Source organism: Mobula birostris, chromosome 6, assembly GCF_030028105.1.
Source record: "Mobula birostris isolate sMobBir1 chromosome 6, sMobBir1.hap1, whole genome shotgun sequence".
In the NCBI taxonomy this organism is placed as follows: domain Eukaryota; kingdom Metazoa; phylum Chordata; class Chondrichthyes; order Myliobatiformes; family Myliobatidae; genus Mobula; species Mobula birostris.
The window spans coordinates 41,180,161-41,202,102 of record NC_092375.1 but is presented as its reverse complement, the minus strand read 5'-3'; the positions used below and the strand labels follow the sequence as shown (position 1 = coordinate 41,202,102).

At 43.1% G+C, this 21,942-nt stretch overlaps 1 protein-coding gene across 4 annotated transcripts in view; it reads left to right on the top strand.

Moving 5' to 3' along the window:
* The window catches only part of LOC140198979 (uncharacterized), a 120,205-nt gene that overhangs the window by 59,256 nt on the left and 39,007 nt on the right, over positions 1-21,942 (top strand). For all 4 annotated transcript variants that reach the window (XM_072260305.1, XM_072260306.1, XM_072260307.1 and 1 more), the window contains 4 exons: positions 2,477-2,562; positions 8,722-8,805; positions 14,205-14,267; positions 18,688-18,765. In XM_072260305.1, the coding sequence (XP_072116406.1) occupies positions 2,477-2,562; positions 8,722-8,805; positions 14,205-14,267; positions 18,688-18,765 (311 nt within the window). The remainder of the gene's footprint in view (positions 1-2,476; positions 2,563-8,721; positions 8,806-14,204; positions 14,268-18,687; positions 18,766-21,942) is intronic.

The window sequence follows — 21,942 nt, the reverse complement described above, 5'->3', positions numbered from 1 at the left end:
TCTCAGCTGACCTCACTATCCGCTGCAGGGTCTTGTGATCCAAGATGGTGCGATTTCTGAGCCAGGTCATGATGCAGCTGCTCAGGATGCTCTCAATACAACCTCTGTAGAACCTCTTTACGTTGATCTTGACAAAAGCTACCGCGAGCCATCAGCAAAATCTTAAATGTGCCTTTTTTTTTTCCGAGTACAATTTCTAGCATTTTAAGTTGACTCTTCTATATGATAGGATCATACATTTAGCAAGTTGGAAAATCCTATGAAAGCAGTGTTTACAGCCCAGTCTATCACCGGTAAAGCCCTCCCTACCATTGAGTTCATCTACATGGAGCACTATCACAGGAAGTAGCATCCATCATCAAGAACCCCAACCACCAACACCATACTCCCTTCTCTCTGCTGCCATCAGGAAGAAGGTACAGGATTCTCCAGACTGACTCCACCAGGTTGAGGAATAGTTACTCAACCATCTGGCTCTTGAACCAGAGGGGATAACTACACTAAACATCACTTGCCCCATCACTGAACGGTTCCCACAAGCTATGGACTCACTTTCAAGGACTCTTCCTCTCATGTTCTGGATACTTGTTGCTTACTTGTTTATTTTTTTCTTTCTTTTTGTATTTGCACTATTTGTTGATTTTTTTTACACATTGGTTGTTTGCTCATCATTTTGTGTGTGGTCTTTCATTGATTCTATTGTGTTTCTTGTTCTCACTGTAATTGCCTGTTAGAAAATGAATCTCAGGGTTGTATGTGGTGGTATACAGTGGCATGCAAAAGTCTGGGCACCCCTGGTCAAAGTTTCTGTTACTGTGAATAGTGAGTAGAAGATGAACTGATCTCCAAAAGTCATAAAGTTAAAGATGAAACATTCTTTTCAACATTTTAAGCAAGATTAGTGTATTATTTTTGTTTTGTACAATTTTAGAGTGGAAAAAAATGAAAGGAATACCATGCAAAAGTTTGGGCACCCCAAGAGATTTGAGCTCTCAGGTAACTTTTACCAAGGTCTCAGACCTTAATTAGCTTGTTAGGGCTATGGCTTGTTCACAGTCATCGTTAGGAAAGGCCAAGTGATGCAAATTTCAAAGCTTTATAAATACCCTGACTCCTCAAACCTTGTCCCAACAATCAGCAGCCATGGGCTCCTCTAAGCAGCTGCCTGGCACTCTGAAAATTGAAATAATTGATGCCCACAAAGCAGGAGAAGGCTATAAGAAGATAGCAAAGCATTTTCGGGTAGCCGTTTCCTCAGTTTGTAATGTAATTAAGAAATGGCAGTTAACAGGAACGGTGGAGGTCAAGTTGAGGTCTGGAAGACCAAGGAAACTTTCCAAGAGAACTGCTCGTAGGATTGCTAGAAAGGCAAATCAAAACCCCCATTTGACGGCAAAAGACCTTCAGGAAGATTTACCAGACTCTGGAGTGGTGGTGCACTGTTCTGCTGTGCGGAGACACCTGCACAAATGTAACCTTCGTGGAAGAGTCATCAGAAGAAACCCTTTCCTGCGTCCTCACCACAAAATTCAGCGTCAGAAGTTTGCAAAGGAACATCTAAACAAGCCTGATGCATTTTGGAAACAAGTCCTGTGGACTGATCAAGTTAAAATAGAACTTTTTGGCCTCAATGAGAAAAAGTATGTTTGCAGAAAAAAGGGTGCAGAATTTCATGAAAAGAACACCTCTCTAACTGTTAAGCACGGGGGTGGATCGATCATGCTTTGGGCTTGTTTTGCAGCAGCAGCATGGGGAACATTTCACTGGTAGAGGGAAGAATGAATTCAATTAAATACTAGCAAATTCTGGAAGCAAACATCACACCGTCTGTAAAAAAAAACGCTGAAGATGAAAAGAGGATGGCTTCTACAACAGGATAATGATCCTAAACACACCTCAAAATCCACAATGGGTTACCTCAAGAGGCACAAGCTGAAGGTTTTGCCATGGCCCTCACAGTCCCCTGACCTAAACATCATCGAGAATCTGTGGATAGACCTCAAAAGAGCAATGCATGCAAGATGGCCCAAGAATCTCACAGAACTAGAAGCCTTTTGCAAGGAAGAATGAGCAGAGATCCCCCAAACAAGAATTGAAAGACTCTTAGCTGACTACAGAAAGTGTTTACAAGCTGTGATACTTGCCAAAAGGGGGTGTTACTAAGTACTGACCATGCAGGGTGCCCAAACATTTGCTTCGGGCCCTTTTCCTTTTTTGTTATTTTGAAACTGTAAAAGATGGAAATAAAGTAATCTTGCTTAAAATATTAAATGTGTAATCTTTAACTTTATGCCTTTTGGAAATCAGGTCACCTTTTACTCGCTTAGCTATTCACGGTAACAGAAATTTTGACCAGGGGTGCCCAAACTTATGCATACCACTGTAAACATGAAAAAGAATTGTGCATGTATGACACAGTGTACATGTTAGCAAAGTATTGATACAGTATGAAGCATATTTTGACTTGTCACTCCAGGTATCACGGTATTCCTAGGAACCCCTACAACCCTCAGCACTTCCCAGGAGGAAGTTCCAGTGGTTCGGCAGCAGCTGTAGCAGCAGGTCAGTTTCATTGTTCACAATACAAGGCTCTCTGGCGTAAGTTTTTAAACCAACACTAAATGGTGCACATTGCATCTTTCAATATCACTTGAGCGAGCATTGATTTTCCCCTTTAACCATCCACTAACCTCTGACAGCAGCCTAATATCAGCCTAATCGTCTCTTCTGTCTTCAACCATAGTTTCATTTAGCTTCCTTTCAGCCAGTGAGTGAGTGGGCCAGTGAAGGAGTGGAGCTTTGAGGCTTTGACTCGAGAGGCTTCGACGAGAAGAGGCGGAGGACAAGCTTGCTCGCAGTTAGTCTTTACAATGCCTCCTGAGACGGTGATGTGCCTCTCATGTGAGATGTGGCAGTCTTGGGGGAACACCCCTCTCCCGCAGAGTCACATCTGCTAGAAGTGCATACGGCTGGGCGATCTGGAAGACCGTGTAAGGAATCTGGAGCAGCACCTGGATGACCTATGACTCATAAAGGAGAATGAGGCAGTCATAGATGAGAGCTACAGGGAGGTAGTCACACCTAGGCTGTCGGAAGCAGGTTGCTGGGTGACAGTCAGAGGGGGGGAAAGCGAAGGTGAGCAGACAGGTAGTGAAGAGCACCACTGTAGCCATTCCCCTGAATAATAAGTTTACCGTCCTGGATACTGTTGGCGGGGACGACCGACCAGGTGTGAGCCACGGTGGCAGGGCCTCTGGCACTGAGTCTGACCCGATGGTGCAGAAGGGTGGGAGAAGAGGAGAACTGTCATTATTGGAGACTCTATAGTCAGGGGAGCAGACAGGAGATTTTGTGGACGTGAGAAGGACACCCGCATGGTTTGTTGCCTCCTGGGTGCCAGGGTCCGGGATGTCTTTGACCGGGTGCACGACATCCTGGTACGAGAGGGAAAGCAACCAGAAGTCGAGATACATGTTGGGACCAACGACATAGGCAGGAAGAAGGATGAGGTCCTGAAGTGTGAGTTTTGGGAACTAGGCAGAAGGCTGAAGAACAGGTCCTCAAGGGCGGCAGTTAATGGTGGCTGAGGAGTTGGTGCAGGGAGCAGGGTTTTAGATTTTTCGATCATTGGGATCTCTTCTGGGAAAGGTGGGACCTGTACAGATTGGATGGGTTGCAGCTGAACTCGAGGGGGAGCAATAACCTTGCAGGTAGGTTCACTAGCATGGTTTGGGAGGGTTTAAACTAATTTGCAAGGGGGATGGGACCCAGAGCGATACAGCAGTGAAAGAAGTGCATGGAGTAAAGCTAGATCTAACATATAGAGAGGCTTTGAGGAAAGAGAAGCAGAATAAAGGGTGTAAAGGTAGTAAGGTAGAAGGGCTGAAATGTGTGTACCTCAATGCAAGAAGCATCAGGAACAAAGGTGATGAACTGAGAGCTTGGATACATACCTGGAATTATGATGTAGTGGCCATTACAGAGACTTGGCTGGCACCAGGGCAGGAATGGATTCTCAATATTCCTGGAATTCAGTGCTTTAAAAGGGATAGAGAGGGCGGAAAAAGGGGAGGAGGAGTGGCATTACTGGTCAGGGATACTATTACAGCTACAGAAAGGGTGGGTAATGTAGCAGGATCCTCTTTTGAGTCAGTATGGGTGGAAGTCAGGAACAGGAAGGGAGCAGTTACTCCATTGGGGGTATTCTATAGGCCCCCTCGTAGCAGCAGAGATACAGAGGAGCAGATAGGGAGGCAGATTTTTGAAAGGTGCAAAAATAACAGGGTTGTTATCATGGGTGACTTTAAATTCCCTAACAACACACATCAAATTTGCTGGTGAACGCAGCAGGCCAGGCAGCATCTCTAGAAAGAGGTAGAGTCGACGTTTCGGGCCGAAGCCCTTCGTCAGGACTAACTGAAGGAAGAGCTAGTAAGAGATTTGAAAGTGGGAGGGGGACATCTGAATTCCACATCCCATTCCCATTCTGATATGTCTATCCACGGCCTCCTCTACTGTAAAGATGAAGCCACACTCAGGTTGGAGGAACAACACCTTATATTCCGTCTGGGTAGCCTCCAACCTGATGGCATGAACATTGACTTCTCTAACTTCCCCTAATGCCCCACCTCCCCCTCGTACCCCATCTGTTATTTATTTATATACACACATTCTCTCTCTCTCTCTCCTTTTTCTCCCTCTGCCCCTCTGACTATACCCCTTGCCCATCCTCTGGGTTTTTTTCCCCCTCCCCCTTTTCCTTCTTCCTGGGCCTCCTGTCCCATGATCCTCTCATATCCTTTTTGCCTATCACCTGTCCAGCTCTTGGCTCCATCCCTCCCCCTCCTGTCTTCTCCTCTCATTTTGGATCTCCCCCTCCCCCTCCCACTTTCAAACCTCTTACTAGCTCTTCCTTTAGTTAGTCCTGACGAAGGGTCTCGGCCCAAAACGTCGACTGTACCTCTTCCTAGAGATGCTGCCTGGCCTGCTGTGTTCATCAGCAAATTTGACGTGTGTTGCTTGAACTTCCAGCATCTGCAGAATTCCTCGTGTTTACGTTTAACTTCCCAATATTGATTGGCACCTGATTAGTTCCAAGGGTTTAGATGGGGCAGAGTTTGTTAAGTGTGTCCAGGACAGATTCCTGTCCCAGTATGTGGACAGGCCGACTAGGGGGAATGCCATACTAGATCTAGTACTAGGTAATGAACCAGGTCAGGTCACAGATCACTCAGTGGGTGAGCATCTGGGGGACAGTGACCACCGCTTCCTGGCCTTTAGCATTATCATGGAAAAGGATAGAATCAGAGAGGACAGGAAAATTTTTAATTGGGGAAGGGCAAATTATGAGGCTATAAGGCTAGAACTTGTGGGTGTGAATTGGGATGATGTTTTTGCCGGGTAAAGTACTATGGACATGTGGTCGATGTTTAGAGATCTCTTGCAGGAGTTTAGGGATAAATTTGTCCCGGTGAGGAAGATAAAGAATGGTAGGGTGAAGGAACCATGGGTGACAAGTGAGGTGGAAAATCTAGTCAGGTGGAAGAAGGCAGCATACATGATGTTTAGGAAGCAAGGATCAGATGGGTCTATTGAGGAATATAGGGAAGCAAGAAGGGGGCATGAGAAGGCCTTGGCGAGTAGGGTAAAGGAAAACTCCAAGGCATTCTTCAATTATGTGAAGAAAAAAAAGATGATAGGAGTGAAGGTAGGACTGATTAGAGATAAAGGTGGGAAGATGTGCCTGGAGGCTGTGGAAGTGAGTGAGGTCCTCAATGAATACTTCTCTTCGGTGTTCACCAATGAGAGGGAACTTGATGATGGTGAGGACAATATGAGTGAGGTTGATGTTCTGGAGCATGTTGATATTAAGGGAGAGGAGGTGTTGGAGTTGTTAAAATACATTAGGACGGATAAATCCCCGGGGCCTGACGGAATATTCTCCAGGCTGCTCCACGAGGCGAGGGAAGAGATTGCTGAGCCTCTGGCTAGGATCTTTATGTCCTCGTTGTCCATGGGAATGGTACCGGAGGATTGGAGGGAGGCGAATGTTATCCCCTTGTTCAAAAAAGGTAGTAGGGATAGTCCGGGTAATTATACACCAGTGAGCCTTATGTTTGTGGTGGGAAAGCTGTTGGAAAAGATTCTTAGCGATAGGATCTCTGGGCATTTAGAGAATTATGGTCTGATCAGGGATATTCAGCATGGCTTTGTGAAAGGTAGATCGTGTCTAGCAAGCCTGATAGAGTTCTTTGAGGAGGTGACCAGGCATACAGATGAGGGTAGTGCAGTGGACGTGATCTATATGGATTTTAGTGAGGCATTTGACAAGGTTCCACATGGTAGGCTTATTCAGAAAGTCAGGAGGCATGGGATCCAGGGAAGTTTGGCCAGGTGGATTCAGAATTGGCTTGCCTGCAGAAGGCAGAGGGTAGTGGTGGAGGGAGTACATTCAGATTGGAGGATTGTGACTAGTGGTGTCCCACAAGGATCTGTTCTAGGACCTCTACTTTTCATGATTTTTATTAACGACCTGGATGTGGGGGTAGAGGGGTGGGTTGGCAAGTTTGCAGACGACACAAAGGTTGGTGGTGTTGTAGATAGTGTAGAGGATTGTGAAAGATTGCAGAGAGACATTGATAGGATGCAGAAGTGGGCTGAGAAGTGGCAGATGGAGTTCAACCCGGAGAAGTGTGAGGTGGTACACTTTGGAAGGACAAACTCCAAGGCAGAGTACAAAGTAAATGGCAGGATTCTTGGTAGTGTGGAGGTGCCGAGGGATCTCGGGGTACATGTCCACAGATCCCTGAAAGTTGCCTCACAGGTGGATAGGGTAGTTAAGAAAGCTTATGGGGTGTTAGCTTTCATAAGTCAAGGGATGGAGTTTAAGAGTCACGATGTAATGATGCAGCTCTATAAAACTCTGGTTAGGCCACACTTGGAGTGCTGTGTCCAGTTCTGGTCACCTCACTATAGGAAGGTGGAAGCATTGGAAAGGGTACAGAGGAGATTTACCAGGATGCTGCCTGGTTTAGAGAGCATGCATTATGATCAGAGATTAAGGGAGCTAGGGCTTTACTCTTTGGAGAGAAGGAGGATGAGAGGAGACATGATAGAGGTGTACAAGGTAATGAGAGGAATTGATAGAGTGGAGAGCCAGCACCCCTTCCCCAGGGCACCACTGCTCAATGTAAGAGGACATGGCTTTAAGGTAAGGGGTGGGAAGTTCATTAGAGGAAGGTTTTTTACTCAGAGGGTGGTTGGTGCGTGGAATGCACTGCCTGAGTCAGTGGTGGAGGCAGATACACTAGTGAAGTTTAAGAGACTACTAGACAGGTATATGGAGGAATTTAAGGTGGGGGGTTATATGGGAGGCAGGGTTTGAGGGTCAGCACAACATTGTGGGCCGAAGGGCCTGTACTGTGCTGTACTATTCTATGTTTTATGTTCCTCTCCACATCACCCACTTCCTCTCCGGCTGCAAAATCTTTAGTTACAGAGTGGCGAGCTCCTGAAAGCACTGTCCATGGAACACTTGTCCTTTGCTTTTGCTGATGGCACACAGTAAAGTTAGCTGTCTCTCAGATGCCAAAGCCCAGATCATATACGAGGTTTTCTCACCAGTGGTTGTCCAGGAGCTCGAAAGTTCGCTCATGACACAGGGTGTCCATTCCATGGGTCTGCAGACCCTTTCCATTCTTCTTTTTAGTTAAAATGACCTACCAACGCAGTTCCTCTCCCCCAGCCCTCCCCACCAACTTCACCTGAGACACAGTGTTTAAAACTTAGAATCAAGTTTGAACCTTCATTTGTCCGATATACAGCTATTGAAATCGGTTCTAATTTTCCATCACCTTACAGCTGATCCACCACAATAAAGGATCAGTTTACTATATTTCAGATCCACGTGAATTTGTTGTACTCTGAGAATAAACTGACAACATAAATGAATATTTCTGTATTTTATCTGTGATATCACTTTTATTTTTGTAATTCAAATTTTTATTATTATTTATTCTTATTTTACAAAGCAGCACAGCATATCATAGAGCAGATGGAGTACAGCCTATTTACACAGCCATCCCATGACAGGAAAACAAGTAAAACTTAGAAACAGAAGGAAGTTCTAATTTGAGTTTAAATTAACATACAACCAAAATTGATCCCACGCATCTTGCACTTTTCCCTCACTTTTAATTCTTCCCAACAAGTGTTCATATGATGAAATCTTAATCATTTCCTCAGTCCATTCCTTCACAGTGGGACATCTGGGTTTTTTCCAGTTTTGCAATATAGTTCTTGCAGCTGTGATGAGACCCACCTTTAAAATAGTGAACTTGTCATTGTTTATGTTGGGTATCATTGTCTATCACTCAGGAGACAAAGCCGTGGGCACAAGGGCAGTGTGGAACCTGACCAACTCCCCAATAAATCAAGAACTTTACACCAAAATGGACGAACCATGGAACACTCCCAAATCTTGTGAAAGTATATGCCCACCTCATTTTCACATTTCCAGCATAAATTATTATCAACAATCCCTACTTTGTAGAGTCTAGTTGGTGTCCAATAATAATATGTGATATCACTTTTGATATCTGAGTAACTTTTGCTGGACTTTATTATAATAATGTATTAGAAAACAGTTTGCAAATCTAAACTCAGAAGATGCAACCTTTCACTGTGGAGGTGACCTGTATTAATGTGATTGATTTCTTAAAGGTATCTGTGCACTAGCGATTGGGAGTGATGGAGGAGGTTCAGTAAGAATCCCAGCATCGTTTTGTGGGGTGGTAGGACTGAAAGGTATTATTGTTTTGGTATGAATATATGATATACTTGCAAGAAAACGCTTTTCTGATTTTGGAAACTCTTTAACCATTTTGTTACCTGATCACATCTAAGTATTTTTCCATAAAGTATTTCTTTAATCACAGTTCCTTTACAGAGATGAGTTGAGTAATTGACTTTCAAATGCAAAATTGTAACTTGGGGTCCAAAAGCTGAATAACCCTACAAATTGATAACTGTGAATGCTAGTCTCTTCTTTGATATGGTATCTGAATAAATGGATTAATAAAGAGAGTTTTTTTTTTGACGTTGCTTTCTCTGTAAATTTGGGCATGAGACCACATTATCAGTGCTCAGATGACCCTGGGCACCTGCACTTCTAATATGGGTGAAGCCTCTTAGAAGAATAGATTCTGGAAATGATGCCTTGAAGTGGCTGTTGGGTGTCCTTCATGCATTCTTAACCAGGCTTGTGGAATACAAATGAAAACAAAAATGTAATTTCAGTAACCACTAAGCTGTTGCAAGGGATCAATTTAAAAATGAACATATTGAACAAGATTGTTTGTTTAAACACAAGAGACTGCAAATGCTGGAAATCCAGAGCAATAATGCTGCCTGACCTGCTGAGTTCCTCAACACACATCAAAGTTGCTAGTGAATGCAGCAGGCCAGGCAGCATCTCTAGGAAGAGGTACAGTGGACGTTTTGGGCTGAGACCCTTCGTCAGGACTAACTGAAAGAAGAGCTAGTAAGAGATTTGAAAGTTGGAGGGGGAGGGGGAGATCCAAAATGATAGGAGAAGACAGGAGGGGGAGGGATGGAGCCAAGAGCTGGACAGGTGATAGGCAAAAGGGATATGAGTGGATCATGGGACAGGAGGCCCAGGGAGAAAGAAAAGGGGGAGGGGGGAAAACCCAGAGGATGGGTAAGGGGTATAGTGAGAGGGACAGAGTTAGAAAAAGGAAAGAGAGAAAAAGAATGTGTGTATATAAATAAATAACTGTTGGGGTACGAGGGAGAGGTGGGGCATTAGTGGAAGTTTGAGAAGTCAATGTTCATGCCATCAGGTTGGAGGCTACCCAGACGGAATATTCCGTCTGGGTAGCCTCCAACCTGATGGCATGAACATTGACTTCTCTAACTTCCCCTAATGCCCCACCTCTCCCTCGTACCCCAACAGTTATTTATTTATATACACACATTCTTTTTCTCTCTTTCCTTTTTCTAACTCTGTCCCTCTCACTATACCCCTTGCCCATCCTCTGGGCTTTTTCCCTCCTCCCCCTTTTCTTTCTCCCTGAGTCTCCTGTCCCATGATCCTCTCATTTCCCTTTTGCCAATCACCTGTCCAGCTCTTGGCTCCATCCCTCCCCCTCCTGTCTTTTCCTATCATTTTGGATCTTCTCCTCCCCCTCCCCCTCCCACTTTCAAATCGCTTACTAGCTCTTCCTTCAATTAGTCCTGAAGAAGGGTCTTGGCCCGAAACGTCGACTGTACCTCTTCCTAGAGATGCTGTCTGGCCTGCTGCGTTCACCAGCAACTTTGATGTGTGTTGCTTGGATTTCCAGCATCTGCAGAATTCCTCGTGCTGAGTTCCTCCATCATTTTGTATGTATTGCTTTATAAAAGTGAGCCCTGTTTGAGGGTATTGGGTGTTTTTTTTTAAGTGGCATTATGGTGTTTAGCAATTGTCAAAATAGTCAGTAGTCAAAAAGCAATAGTATATAGATGTTGGAATTCTAAAAAGAAACAAATAAAATCTCGGAATACTCAGGTCAGGCAGCATCTGTGAGAAAAGAAACAACTCGTTTAGGGTTAATATCTTCAGTCCTATTACAAAACCTTTTAGCCTTTAGTTTTTTTTGTGGGGGGATGCGAGCATTATTGGTAATGCTATCAATTGGATCATAAGACAAAGGAGCAGAATTGGGCTATTCGGCCCATCGACTGCTCCACCATTCCATCGTGGCTGAGTTGTTATTCCCCTCAACCCTAATCTCCTGTCTTCTCCCCATGACCTTTGACACTCTTGCTAATCAAGAACCTGTCAACCTCCAGTTTAAACATACCCAATGACTCGGCCTCCAAAACTGTCTGTGGCGATGAATTCAACAGATTCACCGCCTTCTGGCTGAAGAATTTCTTCCTCATCTCTGATCTAAAGGGGCATCCCTCTATTCTGAGACTGTGCCCACTGGCCCTGGAGTTCCCATTAAAGGAAACATCCTCTCCACCATCCACTGTATGTAGGGTTTTCCATATTCAATAGGATTCAGCGAGATCCTCCCCGCCCCACCCTGTTTTTCTGAACTCCAGTGAGTACAGGCCCAGAGCCATCAAACACTCCTTTTACCATAACCCTTTCATTCCCAGAATCATTCTCATGAATCTCCTCTGTATCCTGTCCAATGCCAGCACATTCTTTCTTAGATAAGGGGCCAAAAATTGCTCACAATACTTCAAGTGTTGACCAATGCCTTATAAAGCCTCAGCATTACATCCTTGTTCTTGTATTCCAGTCCCCTTGAAATGAATGCTAACACTGCAATTGCCTTCCTTACCACCAACTCCTCCTTTAGGGAATCCTGCATTAGGACTTCCAAGTCCCTTTGTAACTCTGATTTCTGAATCTTCACGCCATTTAGAAAATGGTTTGTTGTTATTTCTTCTACCAAAGTGCATGACCATACACTTCCCTATGCTGTATTCCGTCTGCTCCTTCTTTGCACATTCCACTAATCTGTCCAAGTATTCCGCAGTCCTCCTACTTCCTCAATGCTTCTTGCCCCTCCATTTTTCTTCGCATCCAAAAAATTCCAATAGATTTGTTGGGAAAGATTTCCCTTTAAAGAAACCATGCTGACTTTGGTCTATTTTATCACATGCCTCCAAATACCCAGAAGCCTCATTCTTAATAATGAATTCCAATGTCTTCCCAACCACTGAAGTCAGGCTAACTGGTCAATAATTTCCTGTCACTTACCTCCCTCCCTTACAGAGTGGAGCAACATTTGCAATTTTCCAGTCCTCCAGAATCAGAATGAATCGGGTATGTGCAAACTGTTGTATATTAAGTAGTTAAATTAAAAATAGTGCAAAAACAGAAATAATAATAAAAAAAAAGTGAGGTAATGTTCATGGGATCAATGTCCATTTAGGAATCCGATGGCAAAGGGGAAGAAACTGTTCCTGTATCGCTCGCTGAGTGTGTGCCTTCAGGCTTCTGTACCTCCTTCCTGACAGTAACAATGAGAAGAGGGCATGTCCTGGGTGGTGGGGATCCTTAATGATGGATGCTGCCTCTCTGAGACTCCACTTCCTGATGATGCCTTGAGTGCTATGGAGGCTGGTACCCAAGTTGGAGCTGACTAATTTTACAACTTCCTGTAACTTCTTTCAATCCTGTGCAGTAGCTTTCCACTCCCCGCCCCCCCCTCCCCCAATCACAGGCAGTGATGCAGCCTGTCAGGATGCATCTGTAGAAGTTTTCGAGTGTTTCAGGTGACAAACCAGATCTCCTCAAACTCCAAATGAAATATAGCTGCTGTCTTGCCTTCGTTGTAGCTGCATGGATATGTTGGGACCAGGTTAAATCCTCAGAGATCTTGACACCCAGGAACTTGAAATTGCTCACTCTCTCCACTTCTGATCCCTCTATGAGAATTGGTTCCTGCTCCCTTGTCTTACTCCTTCTGAAGTCCACAATCAGCTCTTTGGTCGTACTGGCATTGAGTGCAAGTTTGTTGCTGTGACACCACTCCACGAGCTGGTATATCTCACTCCTGTACGCCCTCTCATCTCCATCTGAGATTCTCCCAACAATAGTTGTATTATCAGCAAATTTATAGAGGGTATTTGAGCTGTGCCTACCCACACAGTCATGGGTATAGAGAGAATAGAGCAGTGGGCTAAGCACACACCCCTGAGGTGCACCAGTGCTGATTGTCAGTGAGGAGGAGATGTTATCACCAATCCGCACAGATTGTGGTCTTCCAGTTAGGAAGTCAAGGATCCAATTGCAAAGGAAGATACAGAGGCCCAGGTTCTGTAGCTTTTTAACCAGAGCTGTGGGAATGATTGTGTTAAATGCTAAGCTAGAGTCAATGAACAGCATCCTGACAAACAAGAAAATCTGCAGGTGCTGGAAATCCAAGCAACACACACACAAAATGCTGAAGGAACTCAGCAGGCCAGGCAACATATATGGAGGGGGAAAAAAAAGTACTTTTTTCCATAGATGCTGCCTGGTCTGCTGAATTCCTCCAGCATTTTGTGAGTATCCTGACATGGGTGTTGTATTTACCAGGTGATTTAAGGCCATGTGAAGAGCCATTGAGATTGCATCTGCCATAGACCTTTAGTGCTAATAGGTAAATTTCAGTGGGTCCAGGTCTTTGCTGAGGAAGAAGTTCAGTGTAGTCATGACCAACCTCTTACCAGGTTCCATCGGGGCTTGCTGCCTTGCAAGGATTCACACTCCTGAAAGACAGCCTGACATTGGCCCTTGAGACAGAGATCACAGGGTGACCTGGTGCAGCAGGGATCTTCACAGCTGTAGTTATACTGTCCCTTTCAAAGTGGGCATAGAAGGCATTGAGCTTGTGATTCTTGAAAAATCACTCTAATGCCTCCACAATCTCTTCAGCTACCTTTTTCTGAAGCCTGGGGTGTACTGCCTGACCCTAAGTGCCTTTACAAAGGTGTTGGTAAAATTGCTGTCATCCAACTGAATGGCAAAAACCTCTGGTATTGTAGTGGGCTAAAGTAATATTAGGTCGGACAAGGTGAGGATGTTAACTTTCTTGTCCTCATTTACTGAAGCAGTTTGTATTTTAAGGATATTTAGATAAATGTATCTCTGGTCATCTTTACTGATGGTATAATCTTTGAGAATTTCTAAAACTGAATTCTACAGCTGCAGTTACTTGTGTTCCTGGGTTTATGGTTTTCAGTCTCTAGTAAGCCAATTAATTCAAAGACTATGTCACCATCAGATCTTTATTGTTACTCAGTATTCAGCCAAATGTGCTCATTCAGCTGGAGAATGAAATGTACTATTAAAACCTATGAGCTTGATATCTGATCTTTACGAAGTTTTACTGAAGAAACAACTGCTTGTCGGACTTCGGGATTTATCTGAAAAGAATCTGTGCAGACAGAACATCCAGTACACTTTTCACTTTGTGAACACTTTAGCTGATATGCATTTTTCTGAATTGTATTGCCACATTAATGCAGGGAATTGTTCACGTCCAAGACTTTCTGTTTATGGAGTTAAATTTGTGCATTTCTAATTGTACTCGGACTTTTGTTACTGTCTCAGAATTGTGTTGACATGCATATTCAAAACATTTGAAACAATTGTATTGCTAACAAAATAAGAATGTTAACAGAATTATTTTTCTTTTTAGTTACTTTTGGTCGAATCAGTTGCTATGGGTCTTATCCTCTTTCTTATTCAACTGTTAGTTTGGGTAAGATGACTTGGGATACACATGCAATTTTCTGTCCTTTTTTTTTAAAGTTTCAAAGAAATGTACATGATATATGTATAGTAAACCTAATTTATTAAAATATTAGTTTTAATATACTGAACAGTATTTCATGAAATGTTTTAATATGTTGAGTGGTATAAATGTTTGAAAGATAACTGGGCAGCATTATCTTCATATATAAATGTAGAGAATAGGAGCAAGCGTAACTTACTCTGCCCTACAGAGTTGCTTCAACATTGAATATGATCATGGTTTATCATCCATATTCCCACTCACTCTCCATTTACCTTGAAGCTCAACATTGATAATGTTTGAATTAATCCAAATTTATATTTCTGCAATGTCATGTTGAAATTGTACCTTGCCTACAACATAAGGTAATTTTCCTGACAGTCAAGAATAGTAGATATCAGGACTTAATCGAATTAATTTCAGTTTATGTATCTTGTTTTCCTAAAGAAAATCTGATTAACATTTGAACTATATAGCACTGAAACAAACCCTTCGGCCCTTCTAGTTTATGCTAAACTATTAATCTGCCTAGTCTCATCATCCTGTACTCGGACCATAGCCCTCCTGTCCGTGTACCTATCCAAATTTCTCTTAAATGTTGAAATCGAACCAGGATACATCATTTGTGCTGGTAGCTTGTTCCACACCCTCTGAGTGAAGAAGATCCCCTTCATGTTCCCCTTAAAAATTTCACCTTTCACCTTTAACCCATGACCTCTAGTAGTCTCACCCAAACTCAGTAGGAAAAGAACCTGCTTGCATTTAACCTATCTATATCCTCATAATTGTGTATGCCTCTATCAAATCTCCTTTAAATCTCATATATGTTCTATTTAATCTTTCCGTGTAATTCAGGTCTTCAAGTCCCACCAACATTCTTGTAAATTTTCTCTGCACTCTTACAATCTTATTTGCATCTTTCCTGTAAGTAGGTCATTAAAACTGCACACAATACTTCAAATTAGGCTTCATCAACATCTTGTATAATTTCAACATAACATTCCAACTCCTGTACTCAATACAGGATTTTTGAAGGCCGATACGCAAAAAGCTCTCTTTATGACCATATATACCTGTGACGCCACTTTCAAGGAATTATGGATCTGTATTCCCAGATCCCTCTGTTCTACCACACTCCTCGGTGTCCTACCGCTCACTGTATAAAATCTACCCTGGTTGTCCTCCTAAAGTACAACACCTCACACTTGTCTGCATTAAATTCCATCTGGCATTTTTTTTAGCCCATTTTTCCAGCAGCTCCAGATCCCATTGCAAACTTTGGTCTTTCTCTGTGTCAACTACACCCCCCCAATCTTGGTGTCATCCACAAATTTGCTGATCTAGTTTACCACAATATCAACCAGTTCATTGATTTTGATGACAAACAACAAAGGACCCAGCATTGATCCCCGCCGCACACCACTAGTCACAGGCCTCCAGTCAGAGAGGCAACCATCTGCAACTACTCTCTGGCTTCTCCTGTGAAGCTAATGTTTAATCCAGTTTACGACCTCGCCTTGAATGCCAAGTGACTGAAACTTCTTGACCAACCTTCCATGTGGGTTCTTGTCAAAACACCTTGCTGAAGTTCATGCAGATATCGATTCCCTTGCCTTCATCAGTTTTCCTGGTAGCTTCCTCAAATCTCAAAGATTGATTAGACACAACCTAGCATGCACAAAGCCATCTTGATTATTCCTAACAATTCTGTCTATCGAAATATATTGGCTCTCTTAGAATACCTTCTAATAACTATCCCACTGCTGATGTCAGCTTCACTGGCCTATCGTTCCCTGATTTATTCTGAGTCTTTTTTAAACAACAGAATAACATTACCTATCCTCCAACATCCGGTGCCTCACCCTTGGCTAATGATGTTTTAAATATCCCTGCTAAGCCCCCTACAATTTCTGCACTTGCCTCCCACACGGTCCAAGAGAATGCCTTCTCAGATCCTGGGGATTTATCCACCCTAATTTGCCTCAAGACAGCAAACGTCTCCTCCTCTGTAATCTGTGCAGGGTCCATGATCTTGCTGCTGCTTTGCCTCTTTTCTATTGACTCTGTCCATCTCCTAAGTAAATACAGATGCAAAAATCCATTTATGATCTCCGGGGGTCCACACATAGATTGCCACTCTGATCTTCCAGAGGACCAATTTTGTCCCTTGCTATCCTTTTTGCTCTAAGTATAATCTGTAGAAACCCTTGGAGTTCTTTTTCACCTTATCTGCTAGGGCAACCTCTTTTAGCCCTCCTGATATCCTTCTTAAGTGTTCTCTTGCATTTCCCATAGTCCACAAGCACCTTATTTGTTCCTGTCTGCATTAACCTGCTATGCACCACCTTTTTCTTAACCAGGGTCTCAATATACCTCAAAAACCAAGATTCCCGGAACGTGTTATCCTTGCCTTTTACTCTGACAGGAACATATAAACTCTGTCCTCTCAAGATTTCATTTTTGAAGGCCTCCCACTTACAAAGTACATCTTAGCTAGAAAACAACCTGTCCCAATCCACAAACAACAGGAATTCTGCAGATGCTGGAAATTCAAGCAACACACATAAAAGTTGCTGGTGAACACAGCAGGCCAGGCAGCATCTCTAGGAAGAGGTGCAGTCGACGTTTCAGGCCGAGACCCTTCGTCAGGATTTGGGGGTCCCAATCCACGCTTGCTGGATCCTTTCTGATACCATCAAAATTGGCCTTTCTCCAATTTAGAACCTCAATCTGAGGACCAGACCCAGCCTTTTCCATAATTACCTGGAAACTAATGGCATTACGATCACTAGATGCAAAGTGTTCCTCTACACAAGCTTTTGTCATCTGACCTGTCTTCATTCCCTAACAGGAGAGCAAGTAACATACTCTGTTTAGTAGGGACTTCTATGTGGTGCTTAAGGAAAGTTTCCTGAACACATCTGACAAACTCTTTCCCATCTAGTCCTTTTACAGGATGGGAGTTCCAGTCAATATGTGGAAACTAAAAATCACCTACCTATCACAACCTTGTGTTTCTCGCATCAATCTGCCATCTCCCTACAAATGTGTTCCTCATTCTGACGAACTACTGGGTGGTCTATAATATAATCCCATTAACGTGGTCATACCTTTCTTGTTCCTCCATTCTACCCAGAAAGTATCACTAGACAAGCTCTCCAGTCTGACCTATCTGAGAGCTGTGACATTTTTCCTGACTAGTAATGCCACCTCATCCCCTTTAATCCCTCCCACTCATATCTCATCTAAAACAATGGAACCTCAGAACATTGGCCAGTCCTGCTCTTCCTGCAAGCAAGTCTCACTAATGGCTGCAATACTATAATCCCATGTGTAGATCCATGCCCTAAGCTCTTCCGCCTTTTCTACAATACTGCTTAAATTGAACTGTGCAGTTCAGAACATTAGTCCCACCATACTCAACCTTTTGATTCCTGACTTTGTATGTAGGCTTAACATCTTTCTCCACAGTCACTCCACTATCTGTTGGTGCTCTGGTCCCCATCGTCCGCAACTCTAGTTTAAACTCCACCCCCCCCCCCGCCCCATGCAGCATCAGAAAGCCTTTCCGCTAGGATATTAATCCCCTTCCAGTCCAGGTGCAAACTATCCCTTCTGTACAAGTCCCACCTTCCCTGGAAGAGAGCCCAATGATCGAAAACTTGAAGCCCTCCCTCCTGCACCAACTCCTTATCACGTGGCTTCAGATTTTCCTTGTGTACATTGTTATTTTTGTTAATGATGTGAAACAAAAGGAAATAATGACATAGTAATTTTTGTGTGCCACATGTGTGTTTGATTGCAAAGAGTTGAAGCAGCATACTGGAAATTTAGCTGGGCACCTCTGGCCTCGAAACACCCTTGTGTTATCAGGCACATGTGAAGTGATGTAATTGTCTGCACTGAGTTCTCAGGACTTTGGTTCACTTTATCGTAGGATACACCTGTTCATTAAACATACTCAGAATGATATTTTTAATAATCGTACTCTGAGCAGGTCATGGCCATGGGCTAAGACACTGATCCTACCCCCCCCTTCCCCAAATCAGTTGGCCTGACCCCATCCAATGATGATTCTCCCTGGTTTCACCAGGACTCAACTAACTCCCAATGCAGATCGAAGCTCCGTGCAGGGAGGATATATGGGCAATTCACTTGTATTCAATGCCTTGTATAGGTATGATTGAACTTAATTCATTCAGTGTGGCAAGTTCACACTGTCCTTCCCCCGGTGACAATAAATTTCTCAGCCAGTTTGCTCAAAGAATTCAATATCCTCTTCAATTCCCTACTTAATCTAGTTTTCTCCTTTGTTTCTAAAGTAGTAATGAAAAAACTGTTAATTCTGTTGTTCAAAACTGAAATTCTGAATAATGTGTATTTCCAGGACCGCTTTGTACCTCTGTAAAAGATGCCGCCATGGTCTATACAATTCTGGCTGGCCCAGACCCTAATTACTCATACAGTAAGTGTTCTAACTTATTTGTACATAATACTTCTGAAAACCATTGTTTGAAATTTAGAGCATCAAAGTAAATGCACTTAGTGTCTGAGAAAATTATTACCGGCGTAGTTGCAATAGAAGTGACTATTTTAAATCTGGGAGTGCAGCCTCATGGCCATCTTCCACATTGTGCAGAAATCAGCCTGTATCAGAAATGGCACGTCAACATTTCCTTTTTTTTTCAAAAAAAAAGGAAAATGCATAAAAGTTCATTGGACTGAGGCTGAAAATCTCGATAGTAGGACTGTAGGCGTTGCACCTTTTCATATTCGAACGTACGATTGTAAAAACATATTAAGCAGCTCCTTGAGCTTGCGGAGCCATTATGTGGCTGACCCAGTCTGGGCTTCAGCACCACTTTCCCACTCTCATCTCATATCCTTTGCAGTTTAAATCTGTGTGGATCACGTACTCAATAATTCTGCACTGTGGTGTGCAATTCCAAAGATTTAGCAGCCTCTTGGAGATCAGAAGGCTTTTCTTCTCTGGGTGAACAATTAATCGAAAGTATGCCCCTTGGTTCTAGATGCCCCACAACAAGAAACATTCTCTCAGCATTCATCCTGTTAATCCTCCTCAGATTTTATTATGTTTCAATATAAGACCTATAATATAGGAGTAGGAATTAGGCCATTTGGCCCTTCAAGTGCTCCACCATTTCATCATGGCTGATCCATTTTCTCTCTCAGCTCCAATCTCCTCCCTTCTCCCCATAACCCTTCATGGTCTGTCTAATCAAGAATCTATCAACCCCTACCTTAAAGACTTGACCTTCACAGCCTCCTGTGGAGTTCCACAGCATTCCACAGATTCAGCACTCTCTGGCTAAAGAAATTTCTCCTCATCTCCATCCTAGAAGGATGCTTCCCTATTCTGAGGCTGTGTCCTCTGGTCTTAGACTTTTCCACCATAGGAAAAATCCTCTCCATTCTACAAAGGCCTTTCAACATTTGATAGGTTTCAATGAAGTCACCCCCATTCTTCTGAATTCCAGTGAGTACAGACCCAAAGTCATCAAACGCTCTACATGTGACAAGTCATGAATCATTTCATGAACCTCCTTTGAACCCTCTTCAGTTTCAGCACATCCTTTCTAAGATAAGGGTCCCAAAACTGCTCACAATACTCCAAGTGAGGCCTCATCAGTGCTTTGTAAAGCCTCAACATTACATCCTTGCTTTTATATTCTAGTCCTCTTCAAATGAATGCTAACATTGCATTTTCCATAATTCACTGATGCCCACAACGTCATATATGCCCATCTGTAACTGTGCTACAAATTCATCTACCTTGTTCTGTATACTGCGCACATTCAAATATAACACCTTCAGTTCTGTATTCACGTTTTTCATTTTTTTTTGTCTGCCTTTAAAATTGCAGCTCATCCTGTTGTCTGCAATTTTGCCCTATCATCAGCCTCTTCTTGCTAGGAGTCTCACTACACAGTGCCTCTGTTTGTAAACCAACTACCCCATCTCCCTGCCAAATTAGTTTAAACCCTCTCGAGCAAACCCACCCACAAGGACATTGGTCCCCTTTGGGTTCAGGTGCAACCCTTCACTTTTGTACAGGTCACACCTCCCCCAGAAGAGATCCCAATGATCCATAAATTTGAATCCCTGCCCTGTGCACAAGTTCCTCAGCCACACATTCACCTGCCAGTTATCCTAATCTTACCCTCACTGGCATGTGGCATGGACAACAATCCAGAGATTACTACCATGGAGGTCCTGTTTCTCAGCTTTCTACCTAGCTCCTTAAAACCTCTCTTCAGACCTCCTCACATCTTTTACTTGTGTCAATGGTGCCAATATATACCTAGACCTCTGGGTGCTCACCCTCCGGCTTTAGAATGCCATGGACCCGATCCAAGACCCCTGACCCTAACACCTGGTCGGCAACATATCATCGGGGTGTCTCTATAGAGCCCACACAATAGTGACTCTGTTCCTCTGACTATGAAATCTCCGATCACCACTGCAGTCCTCTTCACCCCTCTGCTGTTGGCCAGAGACCCAGTTACCGTGGCTCCCTACTGGTATGTTCACCTCTCATTCTTCTAATGAGCGTAGGCCCAACCTATTAAAGGAATTGATAGATGAAGAAACTTTAAGTCTGATGAAATTTCTCTTTATTGCCTCTAATGCAAGTAAATCCTTTCTTAGCTATTACTTTATACTTCATACTTCATTATCGCCAAACAATTGATACTAGAACGTACAATCATCACAGCAATATTTGATTCTGCGCTTCACACTCCCTGGATTACAAATATTAAATATTAAAAATATTAAAAATAGTTAAAATTAGTAAATATTAAAAACTTAAATTGTAAATCATAAATAGAAAATAGAAAAATGGGAAGTAAGGTAGTGCAAAAAAACCGAGAGGCAGGTCTGGATATTTGGAGGGTACGGCCCAGATCCGGGTCAGGATCCGTTCAGCAGTCTTATCACAGTTGGAAAGAAGCTGTTCCCAAATCTGGCTGTATGAGTCTTCAAGCTCTTGAACCTTCTCCCGGAGGGAAGAGGGACGAATAGTGTGTTCGTTGGGTGGGTCATGTCCTTGACTATCCTGGCAGCACTGCTCCGACAGCGTGCAGTGTAAAGTGAGTCCACGGACGGAAGATTGGTTTGTGTGATGTGCTGATATTAAAACCAAACCTGGAATCACACCAGGTTTTACAAAGGTGTTTGACAATGTCCCTTCTTCTACTCTATTACTCTTGGAATAGATGCTAATGTTCTATTATTCTTCCTGACTTCTTGCTGTACGTATGCTAATCTTTGTTTTTTATGTACTAGGACCCCTCCCAAAATTCATTGTACCACATGTGTAGTCTTACCCCCCCCCACCCCCACCACCAATTATTGCTTGCCAACTGAAAATAACCCATTTATCCTCATCCTGTTTTCTGGTAATTACCATTTCTATATCCAGGACAATATAATAATTTCTGTCTCTTGTGCTGTTGTGTGATAGTCACCTTTTATGTGACACCTTATCTAAAGTCCTCTAGAATTCCAAACATACTCTATTTATTGGTTCCCTTTATCCACCCAGTTTGTTGTTACATCTTCAAAGAACTCTTGCAAGATGTTCCAACATGATATCCCTTTCATAAAACAATATTAACTC